This window comes from Poeciliopsis prolifica, unplaced genomic scaffold (assembly GCF_027474105.1).
Source record: "Poeciliopsis prolifica strain line A6 unplaced genomic scaffold, Auburn_PproV2 SCAFFOLD024, whole genome shotgun sequence".
In the NCBI taxonomy this organism is placed as follows: domain Eukaryota; kingdom Metazoa; phylum Chordata; class Actinopteri; order Cyprinodontiformes; family Poeciliidae; genus Poeciliopsis; species Poeciliopsis prolifica.
In genome coordinates this window covers 5974271-5994290 of record NW_026562399.1, presented here as the reverse complement: position 1 = coordinate 5994290, position 20020 = coordinate 5974271, and the positions used below count along the sequence as shown (strand labels likewise).

General features: G+C 40.0%; 1 protein-coding gene across 4 annotated transcripts in view; it reads left to right on the top strand.

Annotated features, from left to right (window-relative positions):
- Positions 1-20020, top strand: part of opcml (opioid binding protein/cell adhesion molecule-like) — a 242748-nt gene that overhangs the window by 86034 nt on the left and 136694 nt on the right. For 2 of the 4 annotated variants that reach the window (XM_055046652.1, XM_055046648.1), the window contains exon 1: positions 14576-15174. In XM_055046652.1, the coding sequence (XP_054902627.1) occupies positions 15017-15174 (158 nt within the window). In that variant the 5' untranslated portion in view covers positions 14576-15016. Of the gene's footprint in view, positions 1-14575; positions 15175-20020 lie in introns of those variants that run through there. The other 2 variants (XM_055046649.1, XM_055046650.1) reach the window with 2 other exon arrangements.

Below are 20020 nucleotides of genomic sequence, written 5' to 3'. Positions count from 1 at the left end.
CTGCATATTTGTATGTTTTAACAGGAATGTTTGAGCATGTGAAAACTGTTGAATTACATACAGAATTTACGCAGAAAGAAATCTTGACGCTACAAAAGACTCCTGTCTTGCCAGGTAATAAAGTGCAGCATGACTGTCCTTTGAAAGAAGCAGAAGATATGAGTCTCAATTTTGAACAAAACAAGAAATGGTTTTTGTGTGTGCCTCTCAAAAGGCCCAGATTATTATAATTTTGCTTAATAATATCATGTATGTTTTTATAGTAATGGTTTGGTCAAAACTTGCCTGGAATAAATAGTCAAGGGAATAAATAATTTAAAAAGAACTTATTGAGCATGTTAATAAAGAGCTTTGCAAACATTTTAGCAACAAAGTTTTTCTCCCTGTGGCTATTTTGAGATGTTAAAGTCGATGAGTCATTTCAGGGAGCACAGTCGCTCTGATACTGTTTGCTGTTTGAGGCCTTTAATTTTTGTAACATGTTTCTGTCAAGGTTGAGAGTGACATGACAACCTGAGCCCTGATCTCACAATATATCAGTGGCAAAGTTTGTATTTCCCATAAGTAAAGCTGGTAATACATAAGTAGTGCAAACAAATTATATTCAACAGCTCTACTGTAGCAATTAAACTTTTTTATATTTTGGTGTTTCAGGAAAATAAATGTTTTATTATGAAGAGTGTCAGACAACTCTCACCAAAATCCATACTTTTAAATATGCTTTAATAGTGGTCATAGTTTCACCACCATATTGGGTTTAGTTTCACAAAAACCCAATATAAGAGAAGTTAAATATTAATTTAATTTTGTACTGAATGTTGGTTGAAAAACTCAATAATCCACTGTCAGAATTGTATAATCTCACCACGTTAACATTTTCTGCCATCCTCCAGAAATACACGTTTGTCTGCGCCTTGTATCCCTACTGCTGTTGTTTTCATTCGGGGGGGAAAGGAAACAAACAAATAAAACAACAATCAATACAATGATGTTGTGTAAAGTTTTGTACCCAGTCGTGATGTAGCAGGACACTGTGAATTACACCACACTGATCTGTATGCAGGTACAAATAAGTGATCTGATAAAGCTAGTTTGTCAGATTATATGTAACTTTTGATCTGTAATCTCTAAGCATGTATTAAACACACTTTTCATTAAGCCTACATTACTTTATTAAAATGTCTTTCATTCTTCTTATGTGACATTACATAAAGTGTTTTCATTAGCAGAAAATCATAAAGGCTTCAAGACTTCAGTCTGTGTGCCATAAGTAAACGCATAATATTCACCTAAAATGATCGATTCATCATGTTCTAATTTAGGAGCACTTGTATTACTCAGAAACAAGCATACCTCTGAGACATGACAGAGAAATGCACCTTGGTTTCCTCGAGTTTAGACTGGCATGTTTTTCCAAACTCCAGGATACACGGCAAGATAGGGAACAGAAAAAACATCTGAGAGGTATCGGTTCCATTTGACTGACACTGGAATGGAAATTGCTTAGCTTGATCTCTATGCCTTGAATTGAGCACAGCCCATTTCTGGGATGGCAGTCTGTGGCCAAATGATCGTCACTCCAATCTGATCTTCTCGTTCCAACTGTTATTATCACCATGTAAACTGTGCTAAAGTGCTATTCAGACATGCATAAAATTAAGTTTAGCATTGCTAAAACTAACACTGATAATCACATTTGCAATTGTTAAAAAAGGAGCAATAAAGATTTGTACTTGATTATTTTAGCTCTTCAGTCAACTAATTTCTTCATTCTCTTTTTTCACAAAAACCTATTAGACTTTTCCCCAGAAGTAATTGTTAAATCAGTCTCTCAAAGCATTTATTTATTCAATCATTGAAACATCCGTCCTAGATTTGCTCCCTGCTAGATGAAGCGCTTCTGTGTGAATAACTACCAACTTTAAGCAATCCTGCAGCAACATTTAGGATGTAAAAAGAAAGTATTTAGGAGATTGAATTCATTCTCTTTTGTGCTCTGCGAGGCGAGATTGGCTGCAAGGCTTCAAAAACAGCCACTAAGGTGCACTGATTCCCTGTTGATGGCTTTCATACGTTCAAGGCTTTTCAAAAACAAACCCTGGATGTGGATAATGCAGAATGATTTGAGTTTGACCTTCAAACAACTTTTACGTCCATTATATGTGTCACTAGTTGTGTTGGTCAAAACGTCACAGGTATTGACAGATTAGATGAAAAGGAAGCAACTTAGACAAAATTAACTTTCTCTTTAGACCTGAACCAAAATGTTCCCAAAATGTCTCAAGTAGTTTCCACACTCTAAGCCCACACTTCGGTGTGGACTTGCATTTACTTCCAACAATTTTTATAGCCTATCCTGTAGGGGGGATGTTTGGTGTACTACACAGCAGAAAGCTGACATTATGTTTCTCCCTATATCCAGTGGGGGGCACAGGTTGCTACAATCGATAATAACCACACAGGCATACCCGCTAGGACACAAAAGCACCTAATACAACACTTTCAGTCTATTGGCTGAGAGGTTGCCAGGCGACTGTGCCAAAAGGCGTTTCCATGTTTTGTAAGCGAGCAGAGAGTCCGAGCAGAGACAAAGTGTGAGCACAAGGAAAAGTTTTGAGTACAAGCGTTGCACGTTTTGAGAAGAAAGACGTTAAGTCCTGCATTCACAATGTAAGCAAAAATGTAAGCAAAAGTATTACATTTTGAGAACAAAAGACACAAAATTCTGTTTTCAGACTGAAAATATGTGCTCTCGGATTATGGCAAGAAAATTCCACCAAGCGAGCAGAGAGTTTTGCAAGCGAAGATTTGTTCCGAGCAGAAGCTGAGTGTGAGCGCACGGAGAAGTTTTGAGTGCAATCTTTACAAGTTTTGAGAACAAAAGACTGACACACTTTTCTCCAAACCTAACCACCTCGAGTATATACCTAACCTATACTCAATTCATAGCTTAACTAACCCAAACAATATGTTTTTACATTGCATGTACATGATAAAAATGTCCTCACAACTACAAATGTTGGTTGTTTGTCTAGAATAAATGCTCACAATAACAGCTAAGCAAGTACCCCCCCGCCACACACACACACACACCAACAGGAATGTCATGTAGAGGTCAGCAGGACAGAGCCTGATACCGTATCAGCATATCTGCCAAACACATGCCTGCTGGGAGCACAGAGAATATTACACCTATTGATATCACAGCATGTCAGAGCATTCAGATCATTTCAGAGCTGCATCTTAAACCAGCTTCCTAAATAATTCATGTCCCCTTGTCGTGCTTTCATTGACTGACTTTGCAACACTTTGTGCAACATTAGCAGGGAGAAACATGGAAGGCCCTGTGATCACATCAGATGGGGAGACACCTTCTTGACAGCAAAGAAGCTTCAGGGTTTTAAAACCTGCAAACAGACACAGTCATTTGTGTGGCACGCAGTGACTTGAGGAAAGGCAACTGATTTAAGCCGTCTGATAAATGAAGACAGAGGTGCATGCCCTTACCTGAGATCAAAGTTGGAACCGTGTGATTCCCTTCATGCCCAGAGTGTTGCAGTTCTTCCAAATTTAAAGTAAAGACAAATCGGGTTCCTGAGAAAGAAAGAAATCTGAACCATTCCGCCATGGTTAAGAAAATAATTGTGGATCAAGTATGCATAATTTCACGATAAATTTGACTTCTAACTGAACTATGTTTCTTCCCCCTCATCCAAATCCATGTTAATGGGAATTTAGCTGCCTCATTGCCAGCGGAGTGAAGCTGCTATACATTATGATTCATCTCAATTCACAAACTGAAACATTCTTCCAGATGGCAGGAGAAGAAATAACACATGGAAGGGGTGGAACAGATCTCTCACAATACTGACAACTTTTTTTCTCTTGCATCTCTACTTGAAAATGGCTTTTATGGAAGACAGGAAGATCTGGCAGACTGTCTCAAGCCCTCGCCCCTTAAGTTACTAAATATTCCTGGCAGATGCTGTTCAGACGGCATGTCAAGATATGATGGAGCAGGTCAGAATGCTCTCAATAGTCCCTGGGTAAAAGAAAGGGATGAAGGGTGGATCTCATATGCTCTAGTCTCCTGAGGATGAGCTTTCCTGGCCAAGTGTGTCTGGCTGGGTATCCAGGAGGAATCTCTAGTCATCCAGAACCAACCCAAATAATGTGTGACTGGTTCTCTCCATAGGGAACTGATGTTCTGTTTATGTGTGTGTGTGTGTGTTTTTTTTTAGGTCCATCAACAGTTTTCGATTTGTTCTCCACAGCTTCCTACCAACGGTTCCACCTCTACGCTGGGACGTTTGTACCAGTTGTTGCAAACTTAATGAGCTTTTTTGTCCTGAATCTGGCAGTACAATAAAGTGCCTGCAGATTAAATAACAAGGGACTGAACACCTATCCTTAAGGGACCCCTGAGCTCATTTGTCCTGAATGTCCTTTTATGCTGCTGTCATATTGATTCATTTAATAATTTATAACTGGAACTTTCAAATCTGTTTGCAGAGGGATGTTTTAAAGCCTGAGCACAAAAAGCGGAAACTGGGTTGAAGTCTTGCGAGAACTCAGATGAGGTACTAGCTGTTCATTCTACCGTGTGTGTAGGTCACGGTAGAATCATCTGACACAACAGGCAAACTGTAAGGTTAGAGGAAAGGTGGGATACTATTGGGCCTCTGTCACCACGTCGAGTCGCCGTTGACGATGTAGATCAGCACAACGGATCAGCAGCTGCTGCTGTTGCGGTTGTTTTTGGTGCAGGTGTGATGATGGCCATGTTGAACAACACAGACAAAATAGTCTTTTTGAAAGAGGTCGTTAAGTTGTAAGAAAAATGTTCCCAGTTCAGCAGCTCAGATATTCAACTCACAAAGCAGAAACTGATCAGCTGCTGCTGCCTTGAAGGTTTAGAGTTCACCCAACAGTAGCTGTGTCTTCTCAGAACGTGTTAGGAAACGTTCAGCAAGTGGAGTTGATTTTCACCGCTGATTTTGTCTCTTTTTTTTCCCAGTCTCTGGCTTTTTCATCTGGCTAAGGCATAGAATATATTGGTTCATCTAACACAAGAGTCTTTCTGTTTTCCTGCCGAAACATCCAAATCTAATATTTGGCTTCAAATGGTGGCAGTTGTGTGGACAGCTGTTTTTAAAGTAAAAGTGTCACACTTAAGTGACTCAGAACATGGTGGTAGTGTGACTGTCTAGGACTGTTTTTCTCCGTCAGGATCTGGAAGACATGCTATGATGAATGGAACCATCACAGCATGGTTCCATTCATGCTATGAATGGCACTACTCATAGCATGAACGTCCTGAACGAGAATTCTGGGCCAGGACAATGATCCAGAACGCACCAACAAGTCTACCTCTGAATGGCTGAAGAAAAGTAAAGTGAACTTTAGAGAGCTCCAGCCAAAGTCATGACCTGAATCCTATTCAGATGCTGTGGGATCACGTTAAACAGGCTGCTCGTGCTGGAAAACCACTCAGAGTTAGAATAGCAATAATTAGCCTTTTCTTATTACTTGCGTCTTTGACTATGTCAATTGGTTTATGTTCTGGAACTCTGATGTGTGACAAACATGCAATAAAATAATAAAGACGGAAGAAGGAAACACTTTTTCACACTCAAGCTCAAAACTTTTGTGTTGAGAGTGACCTGCACATTCCAGAGCTGCAAGCTGCCATGAACGGCCATGTGTGGATAAAGACCACAGCTTCTCAGTCCAATATATAGAAGCAGTGATACCAAATATGAGAAGCTGTGGGTGTGCTCCTTGCACCTCTATAAAAGACAAAGTAACTTTAGTTTCAAGGGGGGGTCTGTATTGGCTTTAACAGGTCTCCAAATATTTGAATTGCTTAATAATGTAAAATGAGTAAAATGTATTTACTCATCAAAGTCTGCCTTAAATCTCATAAAGGCAGATTATAGGCAATTCCAAAAAATATATTCCACCTGCAAGCGGAGATCTGAGAACAACACTCTGACTGTGCTTTCATTTTGGTGATTGAGGTATGTGTGCTTTGCTTTTACAGCTCAAAGATCAAATCCGGGTGATGGGGATGCATTTTATCAATAACAGTTCTCCACTTTCACTTTACAGCAGCCATTTAAACAAAAACACAGCGCTGCTTAATGTGAGTCAGTGAGCCGAGCTCAGCTCTCAGTTTAAAAGCAGTGTTGTCGGAAATGACTCGCCCCAATCATGACCAAAATCATTCAAATGTTTCTGAATAATGGCAAGGACAATACAGTAAATGTTATTATGTTGTATTATATCTCATAACACTTTTACTGAGCCTTTCAGCATCAGCCTCTCATAAATTTGATCCATAATTTTGCTCTTAGTGTGCCAAAGATTTTTGAGCTTTTAACAGATGACTGAACCCACTGAATGAGCTGTCTAGATTCAGTCCAGGCATATTTTTCTTGAGTATTAGTTTGCTTTGGTCAGAGGCCTGTTCATTGTTAGCGCCGGTCATTCTTGCATGATGTGAATGAAGATTAGCACGGATTATCTGACAAGCTCCCCATTGTCTTGGTGTTGATGTGGTGCTGCAGGAAATTATACTGAAATGAAATGAATAAGGATAACAACTATCAATGAGCACTGCTCTTATTCATTTTAAAACCAAGACATAGACTTCCTCTGTGGGAGCACAGTTAGCGCACACAGTGAAGCCTTTTTTTTGCCCCCCTTTGACTCGACAAATAGCCACGTTTGTGTGATGCATCAAGAATGATTCATGCGAACGGAACAAAAACAAAAAACAAAACAACAATGCTGTTCTAATTCATCATTTCTGCATGCTTGGCACGGTTTCTCACGCTGGAACTTTGGCAAGGTCATTGGATCTACATGACCCAGTGTGCAGCAGAGCAGAGGACCTAAGGACCTAAAAATTATATAAATACATATATATTTCCAATGACTTAGAAGAATTGACTACATTCCTATTATCTTTATTTTGTGACATTACAACTGTAAAGTTTAACGCATTTTATTGGGATTTCACGTGAACTATGGCAACACAAACTAGAACACAGTTCTAAACTGGATGGAAAATAGTAAATGGTTGTAATTAGGTAAGTTTTAATGGATGAAAAATTCAAAAGTCTGGTAAGTATTGTATTTAGCCCCCCTTTACTCTGATACACCAACATGAAATTTGACTTCCACAATTGGAAAAAGGAATCCACAGCAAAAAAAAAAAAAAAGCTCTCCAAAGAAAGCCTCAAACGCTTCTTAGAGAACATTAATGAGCAAAAAGCATTAGGAAACTGTGGAGATGTTTTAAGAAGGTCAGGTTATAAAATAATATGCCAAACTTTTAGTGAGGCACAAAATTACCAAGAATTGGTAATCCAATTAAGCTAACCTAACTTAAAGCTACGGTGTGTAACTTTTGTGCTTTTTACTTATTTCATAACATGTTCACTACGTTATGTCAGCATAACATATGACAGGTAATCTGTGAAAAATCCGGTTCCTTCTGCAGTCCACAGAAATACATGGCTCAAGAAGAAAAAACCAATCAGAACCAGGAGGAGGATCTTACCGCTGCACCCGGTGCTGCTAATAGCACAGCTGCATCATTTACATAAGCAATAGGGACAGCACTAAGACCCTCCTTCTGGCTCTGATTGGTTCTTTCAGACTAATCAGAGCAGATGACATCAGGATGAGAGAAAACGCAGAGCAGCTTGATTTTTTTTTCAAATATTACCTGGCTCATCTCATACTGTTACTCCATAGTTCAAGTTTTAAGAAATACCTAGAAAACATGTGTATTTGATAAAACATACATTCTGCTGCTTTACAGTAGGACTTCTCTTCAGAATAGGTCTGAACAGCAAGTCAAATCAGGCACCAAATACCAATTAAATCATAGATTTTGACACAGAAAAGCATGGAATCAGACAGAGAAGTTGGTACTTTTTGCATTTGACATGACAATTCTCGAAAGATCAACATGTTATGCAAGTGAATCTTCACACGAACAAGAAAGAAGCAAGGCAGAGCATGTCTTGTCTGCCACAATCTCGCATCCTGTCTGTCTGTGACCCACTCAGCTGAAGGTCAGCTCTCCCTCAGACCGGCAGCAGTCTGATATAGACCTGACTGCAGCAAAGCACTGTTCATCAATAACTATGACCTGCAAAAGCAAAGTGCTTCGTTTATGTTCAGTTAGTAAGTTTTATCTGCCCATGATTAATTGGAGCTGCAAAGGGAACATGTGCTGAGCCAGTTTTCTTGGTCAGAGATTGTTTTCTCAAAGAGGAACAGGCTCATGTTCTCCTGCCGTTTCCGCAAATTCTTCCTGTGAGAAATTTAGGGTCATATTTGAATACTTACTTTTTTCTTATTAATATTTTACTAAAAACATTGTCTCCACCCAGCACCTGGGTATGAATCAGGTGCTGAGTAGAGTACCCTTTCACCCTTGTCTTGGAGGAAGGGTACTCTTCTTGGTGGATTTCCACTTTATCGATGGGGTATCACGCTTCTGCATGCTTTTTTTTCACACTTTGACAAGACAATCTCACTTTTATTCGTACAATTGTCAAAAGAATAGCACCAGCCAACATCAAGACGAGTTTGAATAAGAAAAAAAAAAAAAGCAGACAGTTCTATCAGCGCGGGCAATGGCCTTTGCTTAGTGTCGTAAAAACGTCATCAGATCTTATTTTCCGTGACGGAGGGGAGGTTTGCAAACGGGCACCTCAGCTCACCTCCTCCTTCTACCCATTGACTCTAATTAAGACCACTTATCAGGATTTTGCTGAGGTCAGGATGGGGTTTAATTTAAAAGCCATTAAGATGTGAGCATCGTCAGGACTTGGGCTGCATCCCAGCCAGATATAATTTTAATTAAGTCTTATCTTTGACAATTTTCTCCTGCACAAAACATCATCATAATTACACAATAACAACTTTTAAATAAACCAAACAACAGGCTTGATGAATGGGTTTGGCCAGACTGGCCATTCAACAAACTCTGACTTATGCATTTCAGGGAATTTTCTTTTGATGTTAGCTAAGAACTTCTATCATTGTGACACTGAGGCATCGTGCACAAACCTTGAATCGTCGAAGTGAAAAGAAAACAGCTGACATGGAAAGTGCAGAGTATGTTTCTTGCTACCTTAGCCGCTGCTTCTGCTGAGCTGAAAATGTTAGACTGGATCCACACAATCAATCAATAAACTGTCTCAAAAGCCCTTTTATTCAGATAGCTTTTTTTTCTTCTCCTTTTTTTTGGGTCGTCTTGTGTGGTGCTGTATTGTCCTTATACTGAAATGCCTTTTATGTTAAATAAATGGTAAGTGGAAGGAGCCTGATCAACAGAAGATAATCTTCAGCTTGCAAATACAAGCCCGTCCGCGTCTTCACACTTACACAAACACTTGACACCAGACGAGAGCAACACAGGGCGTTATTTGTATCTCTCTTTCCAATGAAGGCATCCGGTGCCGTCAGAGCACTGTTGTTTCTTTTCCTGCCTATCCACTATCTTAACAGTCTGTCAAACTGATATTAAGGTAAAGAAATTAACTTGTTCGTGCTTCTCGTGAGACCCAAAAAGCTGTCATCGTAATCGTCAGAGCTGCTGTTCCACACGCGGCAATGTGCCTTCCCTCGTCCCTTGTGGCCAGCAGCCCTTTCATGCATACAGATCAGAAGATAGAAGGAAAGAGCGGGAGCCTCATTACGCGATGATTCCGCGAATTAGTCTAAGAGAAATTCGGAGTCTGATTAACTTTAACACTTTCCTTTCAAAGCCGCCTCTTCTCCCCGCCCGATTCCTCAACGAAAGCGGTGATTCACACTCCAATCTAATTATGCAAGAACTAGGTTGTTGTTGTTTTTTTTTTAGTCTTTTTTAACAAAAGACATCCTGCACCTGACCAACAAGGTTGGAAATTTACTCCAAATTGAGCTGTTGGCATGTTTTAGTCAGGAGCTACTGCCTTTTCTTCAAAGTCTATGAGACAGTTATGCAAAGTTTAATTAAATACATCACAGCAGAGCTGCTAAGTAGAGGTCAATTACTAATAAAATATGTGTCATCTTTGAAAGATTGACTTAAACTGTTAACTCAAAGGGTGAAATGGAATGTAATAGGCTACTCAGCATTCCTTTATGTATTGCAAACTCCACCCAAGGTCAATTCACCCAGTCTATATGGACCCAAAACAAAACAATGTTTTAAAGTCAGGTGTTTTATGACTGGACAACCAAACTAAAATCCAGTCCAAACATGTCCTATCAGGATGGCTCAAAAGCCGTCCCTTTGAAACAAATTTGAGTCTCTTAAGATTGATTTTCCGTCAATACCGAGTGTTAGTCCGAAACATGCATGTACCTCCAGGGCACAGCTGCAAACTGGACGCTGCAAGCACATGAAAGTTGTTAAAATCAATTCAGCACATCCTTGATTCTCTGCAGGGAGAGAAGTTACTTGTTCACAACCTAGCAGTAAACTATTTTTCTTTTTCTTCTTCATCTCTGGTAGCAGTGTGTTTGATACCTACTATCAAGAGGATTAAGTCTTATTCTAAGCCCAAAATGCAATAAAACCTCATCTTCTTTTCAGAATCTGAATCAGCTTCACCCACCAGGTTTTATGGGCACAAACAAGGAAGTTGAGTTCAGTTTCACTCTGCTCTCCCAAAATATTTAAAACATAGATATATATGAAGGAAAATATTTTTTTAGTAATCTTGATAGATTGTTTTTTTATAATCTATATGGTACTGAATGGTCTTGGACAAAGACAATCTGAATTGTTTTCATTATGTTTGAGTGAGCGTTGAATTTCTACAACACAAAGTGAAATACATTGGGTTTATTTTAGACAGCCAGAATAACCGACAGATGGAGGATGAGGTGCAACATGATAATTTTAGGTTTTAATTTTAGCTTCTTGACACTTTTGGTTGTTTGTCTTTAAAAGCAAAGAGAAACATCTGGGTTTATTTGAGTCCATCAGAACCACAACTTTGAGGTTCTCCACTGCAGAATGCCGCTGCACTTTTGGCCCGCTCACGTTCCAGTGTTCCTGCCTATATTCAGTCCCACTAGAGTGAAGAACACACTGCCAATGGAGACACTCCCACCTGGCTTGGACCTGAACAAGACATTAACCGGCTAGAATGAGACTTGACATTGGGGAAGCGACGAGGCGAAGATAGAATTCGATTTGTATGCTGCTCAGCTCTGGAACCTGAAAACCTGAGATGTACAGAAACTGTTGGCTCTTTTAAATCAGGTCTGTAAACATTCCTGTTGACCAAAGTTTACACATAAAGGTCAGTGATTACTTTAGCACATGTAGGGACTTGATGAAACTTTTTCAGTGGTATTGTGATTGTTTCATGTTGGTGATGTTTTAGTTTTTCTATTTTGAAGTGTGTGTTCTTTTCTAAAACCACTTTAGCGCTTTGAATTGCCTCGTGTCTGAATGGTTCTTAACACACTTGCCTTGCTGTGCCTTTCATTCCAGTACCATTATGTGAAATTCAAAAATCATTTATATAACCCCATGCATTAGATGAGATGAAGGTCTCTGAAATTTGAGGTTTGACCAATACACTTCTTTCAAAAGCTTTTATTGGATCCCCCGGGGAACAACACGATGAAGAAAATTGCCGTCATTGTCACAATTTAACAAAGGACGGTTTGAATGTAGTATTTAGTAACCAAATATTTATGTAGCTTTGATTACAACTAGGCCTCAGCTGTTCAGTCAGTGATCAGAATCATTTGTTTTTCCATGACTGGCTGGGATTAGCCTGATCCCCCCTCCTCCCTCTATACATTTTAAGATTTGAAGGGAAAGAATCCTACAATGTTTGGTCAATAAGTGAATCAATCAAAAACATCAACTTTGATGCACTTTTTTAAATTTAAAATGTGAAGAAACTGAAGCTTTGAGGGATACATTTACATCTGAACATGGAATCTGAACATTTTTTGCCACAACTATTCTACAGCCCTTACAAACCAAATGATCAGAATCACAGTGATTCTGATGATGCATGTGGTTTATTCATAGGTGTTGCTTTTCTTTTGTTTGCGTGTACTTGAATCGTAAACTAAGGCAAATGAGTCATTTTGGTTTCATTTTCTCTTAAATGAAATTGTACTTTTGTTTACTGTATGCTGTATTTGCTCGGGCTGACTCTGAGTTTCTTGATGTGAAACATTCTTCATGTAAGAAAAACAGAGGAATTATGTAAGAGGAAAAACTTGTTTCACAGCACTGTAGATCCTAGTGACAAGGATCCCAATCAAGGTTCTGATAACGGAAAACAAAAACAAAAACCAGGGAGGAAAATATGATTTCATTTCAATTGATTTTTCTGTGCAGTATTTGACTGTAATATTACAATGTTTGTCCATTCTTAGGCCAATGTTCTGTTTGCCCAGTCAAACAGAACATCATTATGAGCTACAAACTTTGTAGGTCGAGGTCATTAAAAGAGAAGAGTTTTTGATGGGTTTAGAGATAGAGCAGGAACGTTGTCCCTTCCTCTACCCTTGCTAGAAGATGTCCTTAACCTATTTTTTGTCTCACCTTTAGCTTGAAACAGACTGCAATTGCATTGAAGAGAATTTAGCCAGAGGCTCTCATTTTCAATAAGAACTAAATACAGTTATTGTGAAATTTCACCTAACATGCTTGCTCCACATCAGTCGGTAACCTTCTAACAAACTTCTCTCATGATGATACTGCGCCATCCACAGCCACATTCATGCTCATCCAACCCATGTGCACATATAACTGCGTAGCTGCCACTTGGAGTCGGGCTCAGTGATATATGGATCCGTCTGATAGTGTTGGTGTTGCTATTAGTCCACTCACCCTTTCCTTTCCCTTTTCTTGTAATAGAAGCTACAGAAGTTAGAATTAGCCACTCCTGGTCATTTGTGTCTCTGATACCGTAGGACTCAAACTGGCTGTGTGCTCCATGTCAGACTACGCTATAAACCAATAATCTGTTTTGTCTTCTAAAATGGGTGAGCACTTTTTTTTCTCTTTCTTTGACACTTATTTGTTGTGTCTGTGCTGGTTGAGTACTCCAAAACCTTCACTTTGCAGAGAATCGGATCAAAGCGCCTCCATGCCCCCACACCATTGTGAGACACAAGGCATTCCAGCTGACCTGAGGAAAATTGTTCCACAGATCATTATCTAAAGGTTCTTCCTACCACGTCGATGCAAGTGATGATTGAAAATGACATGAAATGATTCTTTTGGTGCATTGTCTGACTATCTTTTGGGAGCTTTTTATGTACAGTAATTGAAAAATGATAACAATCTAAATTATTTGACATTTACACCTCCATGTTCTGTCTTTAGTTTTTAAAACTGGCTTTCCAAAGAACATTATGTCATATCCAGTGGGTGGTGCAGGTTGCTAGAAGGGAGAAACAATGGCATCAGCTTTTTGCTTCATGTTACCCTGAGCATCCGCTTGCCGTGTGCTAACAACCCTTCAGATAAATTTGTTCATCCAACCAACTTTCATCCAGTGCGTGGCGCAGGTTGCCATAATCGATAGTCGCCACGCAGGCACAACACTTTCATTCGATTGGCTGAGAGGCTGCCAGGCAACGGCGCCAAAAGGCATTCCGACCAAAGAGTTTGAGGTTTGGGTGAACATTAAAAGTTTTGAGAAGAAAGACATGAAGTCCTGCTTTCAAAATGAAAACATAAGCAAAAGGAACAAAAGGCATGTAATCCTGCTTTCGGACTGAAAATGTGTGCTCTCGAATTATGGCGGAAAAAGTTGAACATTTTTCAATTTTCTTTTGTCGCACCACTAGCCCACACATAGGTGTAAATCTCGTGAGGGTCCGGCCCCACCCAGTTGTGGTGTATATATATATATATATATATATATTATAATATATATATATATATATATATATATATATATATATATATATAAAACACTCCTTCAAAAAGCAGGTTATCCCATTTGAAAGGGAACACCCTGATATACTGTGCCAATCAGAAATTGAGATCCACCCATCATGGGTTTGAATATCTTCAATTTTAGTGTCCAGCGATGCGTTTGAACCATTGTTTTTTTTCCAGAGTATACTAATTATACAGCAAATGTGGCCAGATGTTTAAAAACTTAACTGGATAGTTAAGTACAAATAAAATGTAAATAACGAGATTTTATTTTTCTTCTAATCCACATTGCATCAGAACTCCAGAGTTCAAGGAAAAAAGCAACCAGTAATATTTGCTTATGCAGATTAAATGTGGGTGTAGCTATGATCCAACTGTCATGGAATATGATAGGAAATAGCCCGAGATTATGAGTAGCAGACAATATTTCAAGTTATTTAAGTGTCCCGTGTGCAGAACACAGGGACCGCACTGTGTTCCATGGACCACAGCTTGGAAACCCCCTGTGAATTGGCAGGTATGTCCACAGGTCCTGTTGGTGCAAGAGTACCAAGACATAAGGGAGAGAGAAAAAGAGAGAGAGAGAGAGAGAGAAACACACACACACACACAGAGAGAGAGAGAGAGAGAGAGAGAGAGAGAGAGATGTGTGTACTTAATTAAAAAAGGATAGTGAGCGGATTCAGCCGCTTGCTCTGAATGCTCTCAGCTTCCCACCGACTCACCCCGACGACCGAGAGAAAAGGACGCCGCGGGAGGGGAGGGAAACGTACAGGAGCTCAGGCTGATGCATCTGTGCCTCAGCATCCATTTCACAGAGATTACAGTCGGGAGCAGAGGAGACGGGCGCGCATTTCTCCGAGAAACGCGGTGGTCTTGCTGAGAGCCGGACAGAACGCATCTCTCCGGCGCCACAGCGTGTGCCAGGAGCGGAGAGGCTGATCAGGACGCAGAAGGAATATATACGACCGCGTTAAGTTTTTGGGGGGTCTTTTTTGTTGTTGTGGTGGTGGTTCTTCTTATTTTCTGGAAGTTGCGCAGTGACAGCAAGAGGGGAAAGAAAGAAGCAAACAAACAAACATGGGAATGTGTGGCTACGTGGCGGAGCCTGGGAAATTCCTGGTCGTCCTCGGACTTAAATTGCTGCTCCTTGTACCTGCAGGAGTTCCAGCCAGGAGCGGGGACTCTGCACTGAAGGACAACATCACCGTGAGGCAGGGGGACAGCGCCGTGTTAAAGTAAGTCTCCAACTGTCTTTTATTTATTTATTTATTTATTTATTATTTCCAAACGATGAGCTCCTATTGGGCTTTATGCTGTGTGTCAGTCCGAGGCACAGGAGTTCAACTGGCTCAGAATGTGGCGTTTACGGAACGCACGGATGCTTGTTGTTGTGTGTTTAACTGTGTGCGACATGAACGAGTCCTGGTGCTAAAACTCGGTGTCCACAGGCGGGCTCGTTGCCCTTGAGTGTTATTGATCTGCTTGGTTAATATCTTACTAAGGATGCACAGCTGATGTAGCGAAGTGAAGCGTCAGCAGAGGTGTGAAAATGATGATGGGCTGCGAATGTAAAAGTTTGGAAAGGTTCCTTTGGAAATGAGGGCGTTGAGCTGCTTTTTTATTTTTTATTTATTTATTTTTTTGGAGCTCCTTAAACTATTTCCGTTCCTGCAATAGGCTTCTATAAGCGCTTGTAAAAATATTGATCAAACCCATCCCACTTACATAAAAAAATACTCTAACACACGCATGCATGCATACAGTATGGACGTGTTATAGATGCTGTTGTTTTCTATCTATCTATCTATCTATCTATCTATCTATCTATCTATCTATCTATCTATCTATCTATCTATCTATCTATCTATCTATCTATCTATCTATCTATCTATCTATCTATCTATCTATCTATCTATCTATCTATCTGGCTTTTCTTATGAAATTTTACAGTAACATAAAATGCTGTACAACCTTTACAGATGATCTTTTTTAGGCCTTCTCTAAATTCTAAATCTACATGTCTTTTCAGTGTTTCCGTGCTTACTGCACAGCAAATGTTTCTAATAGAAAATCACGTCTAAAGGCACAGATTTCCAGCACTCAGTTGCAAAACTGTGTATTTTATTCAGTTCTTTTCTTTTTAACTTTTCTGAGGTGTGTGTCAACCACTACATTTTTGGGATCAATGACAACTCACAGTCAGAAGGTTCTTCATCCGTAAGCTGTCCAAATTTTGGCCAGATAGCATCAAGACGACACCCAACGGTCAATAAGCAGTTCCTGAGTATTGTGAGCCTTCAGGCAGGATGTTCTCTGAGGGAAGACGCCACCGAACTGTCACAGAGTGTCATTAACAGATTGCAGAGACGCGTAGAGTCTGGAAGATTCACAGAGAGACATAGAAGTGGATGCATTTTGGCCATATACGATGTTGATGACAGCTTCCTTAGTAACTGTGCCCTGTGGAGCCAGATGGTAAATGCTATTTAACTCCAGGCACAATCCAAAGGGAGGTGAAAGACTCTGGAGTGTCACATCCTCCCATATAAAGCCCCTGCTTACGTCAGGCTGGTCTCTATGTGAGAAGACCTTCCATAGTAATTGGCACAGCATTCGTCTTGAATGTGTCAGTGAGCATTTGCTCTGGATGAGGAACCAATGGGCCTCAGTACAGCAATTTGAAGAAAGCAGATTTCTACTGAGCAGAATAGAAAACCACCAAGACTTGTCAAGGAGAATGCCATGCATCAGTTACTGTCGCCACTGAATGAGCCAAGGGAGGAGGCGGTGGTACACTCTTTGGCCGAGAGTGACTGGACTCAACCACCCAGACTGCAACACTGACTAGACTCCAGTCAACACTGAAATGCCATGTACCTTATGAATGGTAGTTTAAAAAAGTAATAGTTCCTGGATAAAACCATTCATCTAATTATTGTGACATCGCAAGAGTGACTGAGGTCGACTTTCTTCTTCATGGATGACTACCCAAACCTACTGAGTCACAGGCTCAGGGAATGACTCCTGAAGACTTGTGTTCCTCAGATGAAGATGTTTCACTTTCTCCAGATGTAATCCTTTTAAAAAACTTCTGGCATCTATTTAGTGATTATTTAGAAGGTCATACATTCATACCCAGTACATAAATGAACTGAAGGTAACCCTTAGATAAGCGTGGGATGTCATGACTAAGCAGACAATAAGGCGAGTACTCAACACCATAACATAATGGATGCTCAAGGACACGCAAGTAAGCGTGTTTCAATTATCTAGGGATCCCACTTCCTCTCTGGGGTGTTGGAGAGGAGTATCTGGCTGATGGTCAAATATCAGAGTCACTATCTGGCTTTCATTCTCAGGGTTAGGTCTCACTAAAATTCCTCTGGCAACACCTACGTCCCCAGTAAATTGAAGAAAGTAATAGTGCCGTAGAGTGCGTTCGTATAATTTGAGCCTTATAAGTCATTTCTACTACACCAAGCTTACATAGAAGGAAATCAAGCTTTCGCTTGGTTATTCTGAAGATGCTTCGATAGCTAGTGCAGTAACTATGCGTATCAGATGCAATACCCAGCTCCTTTATGGATACATTGTGGTGTATTGCCAGAGAAGGGCGGCCCACGTCCCCAGGAGAGATGACAGATGGGCAGGTCTTTAAGAAGTCAGTTTCAGCGGTTTATAAGAGACAGCTGCAGAAAATGTTTCATTCTGGATCTTCTGCTCTTGTGGTAAACCCCATGTCTGCTGCTGACTCAGTAGCTCATCATGGATCCAGGGTCAAACTGGGTCTGTCCTTCTCATTCCCTCTCTTTGCTGCAAACCAAATCCAAATCATTACATTTATTCACATTACGTTTTGTTTACCAAGTTTATCCTGCCATGTTGCCTTTTTACAGAGTACACATAATCCTGGCAAGCGGTCCAATCAGGCTATATTTGTTCTGTCTTTTCTAATTGGACTGCTGTAGATTTAAACATTTCTCATGCTAAGTGAGGGCTGTTTGAAGTCGGAATTATCTATCTGACACTTTCAGCTAGAAAAGACTGGCAAGCTGTGACTCACTTTTCTTTTGGCAAAATGATGGAGACCAGCATTTTGTAAAACCTTCCCAGATAACAATTGATTCTACTGGGAAAAAAAAAGGTCTACTTTTACTCAAACATTACAATATAAAAATACTTTATTGATCCCAAAGGGAATTAAATGCTGTCGCAACTCATATTAATTCGGATTTTTCAAAGCGTTTTTGTAGATTATGATGGCTGGTAACCTCAACGAAAAAACCATTGGATTTTGATGTTTTGACGGGTATGTAATTTAAAATTCTGTTTTCAGCACCAAAGCTACACTTCTCAGTTGCTTTTCAATCATTTAGACCACCATTAAAAATCAATTCTTTGTCATTAATTTTAAAAGAGGTGAACTCATATGTACTTTTATTTCACACAGTTATTGATTTCAAGTAAATTCTGCTGGTTATTTCTATTTCGAACGAGATGTCCATGCATTGTACATCACATGCACTCAGTGCACCTTCAGCTTGTCTGCATTGTTGCGTGTGTCTCATTTTCATCATGACAGTACTCCACAGATTAGCTTTGGAGTTTAGGTCTGGCGAGTTTACTGACCATTTAAGCACAATGATACAAGGGCAGTGAAAGGAAGTTTCAGCACTTGCTGCAATGTGGGCAGGTGCCAAACTGATGGAAAATGAAATCAGCATCTCCAGAGCTTTTTACCAGTCCATGCTCAGCACCTGAATTGATTTCCAAGTGAAATCAGAAATTTTTTTCATCTAAAAAGATTACTTTGGAGAACAAATTAGCTTTCTCGTCTGTTTTATTCTTAGGCCAGTAAAGATGCTTATTATAAGAAATGTGAGAGTTGTAGCTTATGTCCTAGATGAATCTGTGTGCAGATTTACAAGTTAACAGCTTGTAAATCTCCCCAGGCTCTTAGTTATGCTTCGGTTAATAATCCTCTCATGACAGCAGTTATCCATGTAGCTTGTGCACACATTTTTCTTCCACTCAACTTTCCCAAAGATTAAACAGCCAACTTCTTTAGCAGTGACCTTTAATGGCTTAACCCTTAAAAGAGGGTCAGTGACCGCCTGCTCTGGACAGCTGTCAAGTCCAGAATCTGCCCAACATAAACTATTTTTGATGTTAGCAATACTCTAATTTCCTCTGAGACTGGATTTTAGGTTTTGTATTTTTCTGAAAGCCATACAAAAATCATCAGACTTAAATGCTTAAATTACAATCCATGTTTATGAGTTTAACTTTTTGAATTAAATTACAAAAAAATAATAATAATAATAATAATATCAGCAACTTTAAGATTATAGTTTCACTATATGTAGAGATGCATTTGATCCATCTTTTGGCTACATATTTAGGTGGCCAAAAGCCTCATACGTCTTGCTAGATAAGTAGCTATGCAGCTTATCTTTTGGCTCATAGGTCATCATGTACCGGATCGCCAGAGGGAAAGTGCAAATGTCTAAAGTAAAAATCTGCTTAGTCTTCATCTTCTTCCCTCTGGTCTGTGCAGCTCCTGGCCTCCGTCTAAGCCATTCCAGATTTGTCCTGGCTCTCACTGATTAGCAGCCCTGAAGAGACTTGCTGGTTCTTCTAAAACCATTACTTTAGCAGCTTTCACTCCGGATTTGGGAACATTCCTGCTTTCCTTTTTCTAGCCATTACCTGAGCCCCTCTCAATTGGCGAGGTATCAGAGAAGCGGTGCAGCTTCCATCACACAGGGTTGAATTCCAAGCGCGGTGTTAAGAGGTGTTGAAAGTGGACCAGCGAGTTGACAATGCATTGACCCGAGGCTCCACTGTGCTCCTCCGCACTGTGTCCAACCGGCCGTCCTTCAGAAGATGAACCGGTTGTCAGTGAAGGAGCCACGCAGTCCCAGGGAACCAGACTTTATCAACTCACATTGCTTTGAGTCTTTCCCTAGGTGGAGAGCAGCTGGATGGTGTTTAAAGAAGTAGAGAAAAAAAAAAATAAAATCTCATGCCTCTTTCTGGCTTCTGTGGGTGGGAATAATCCCTGCAGAGTTGGCATGTGAT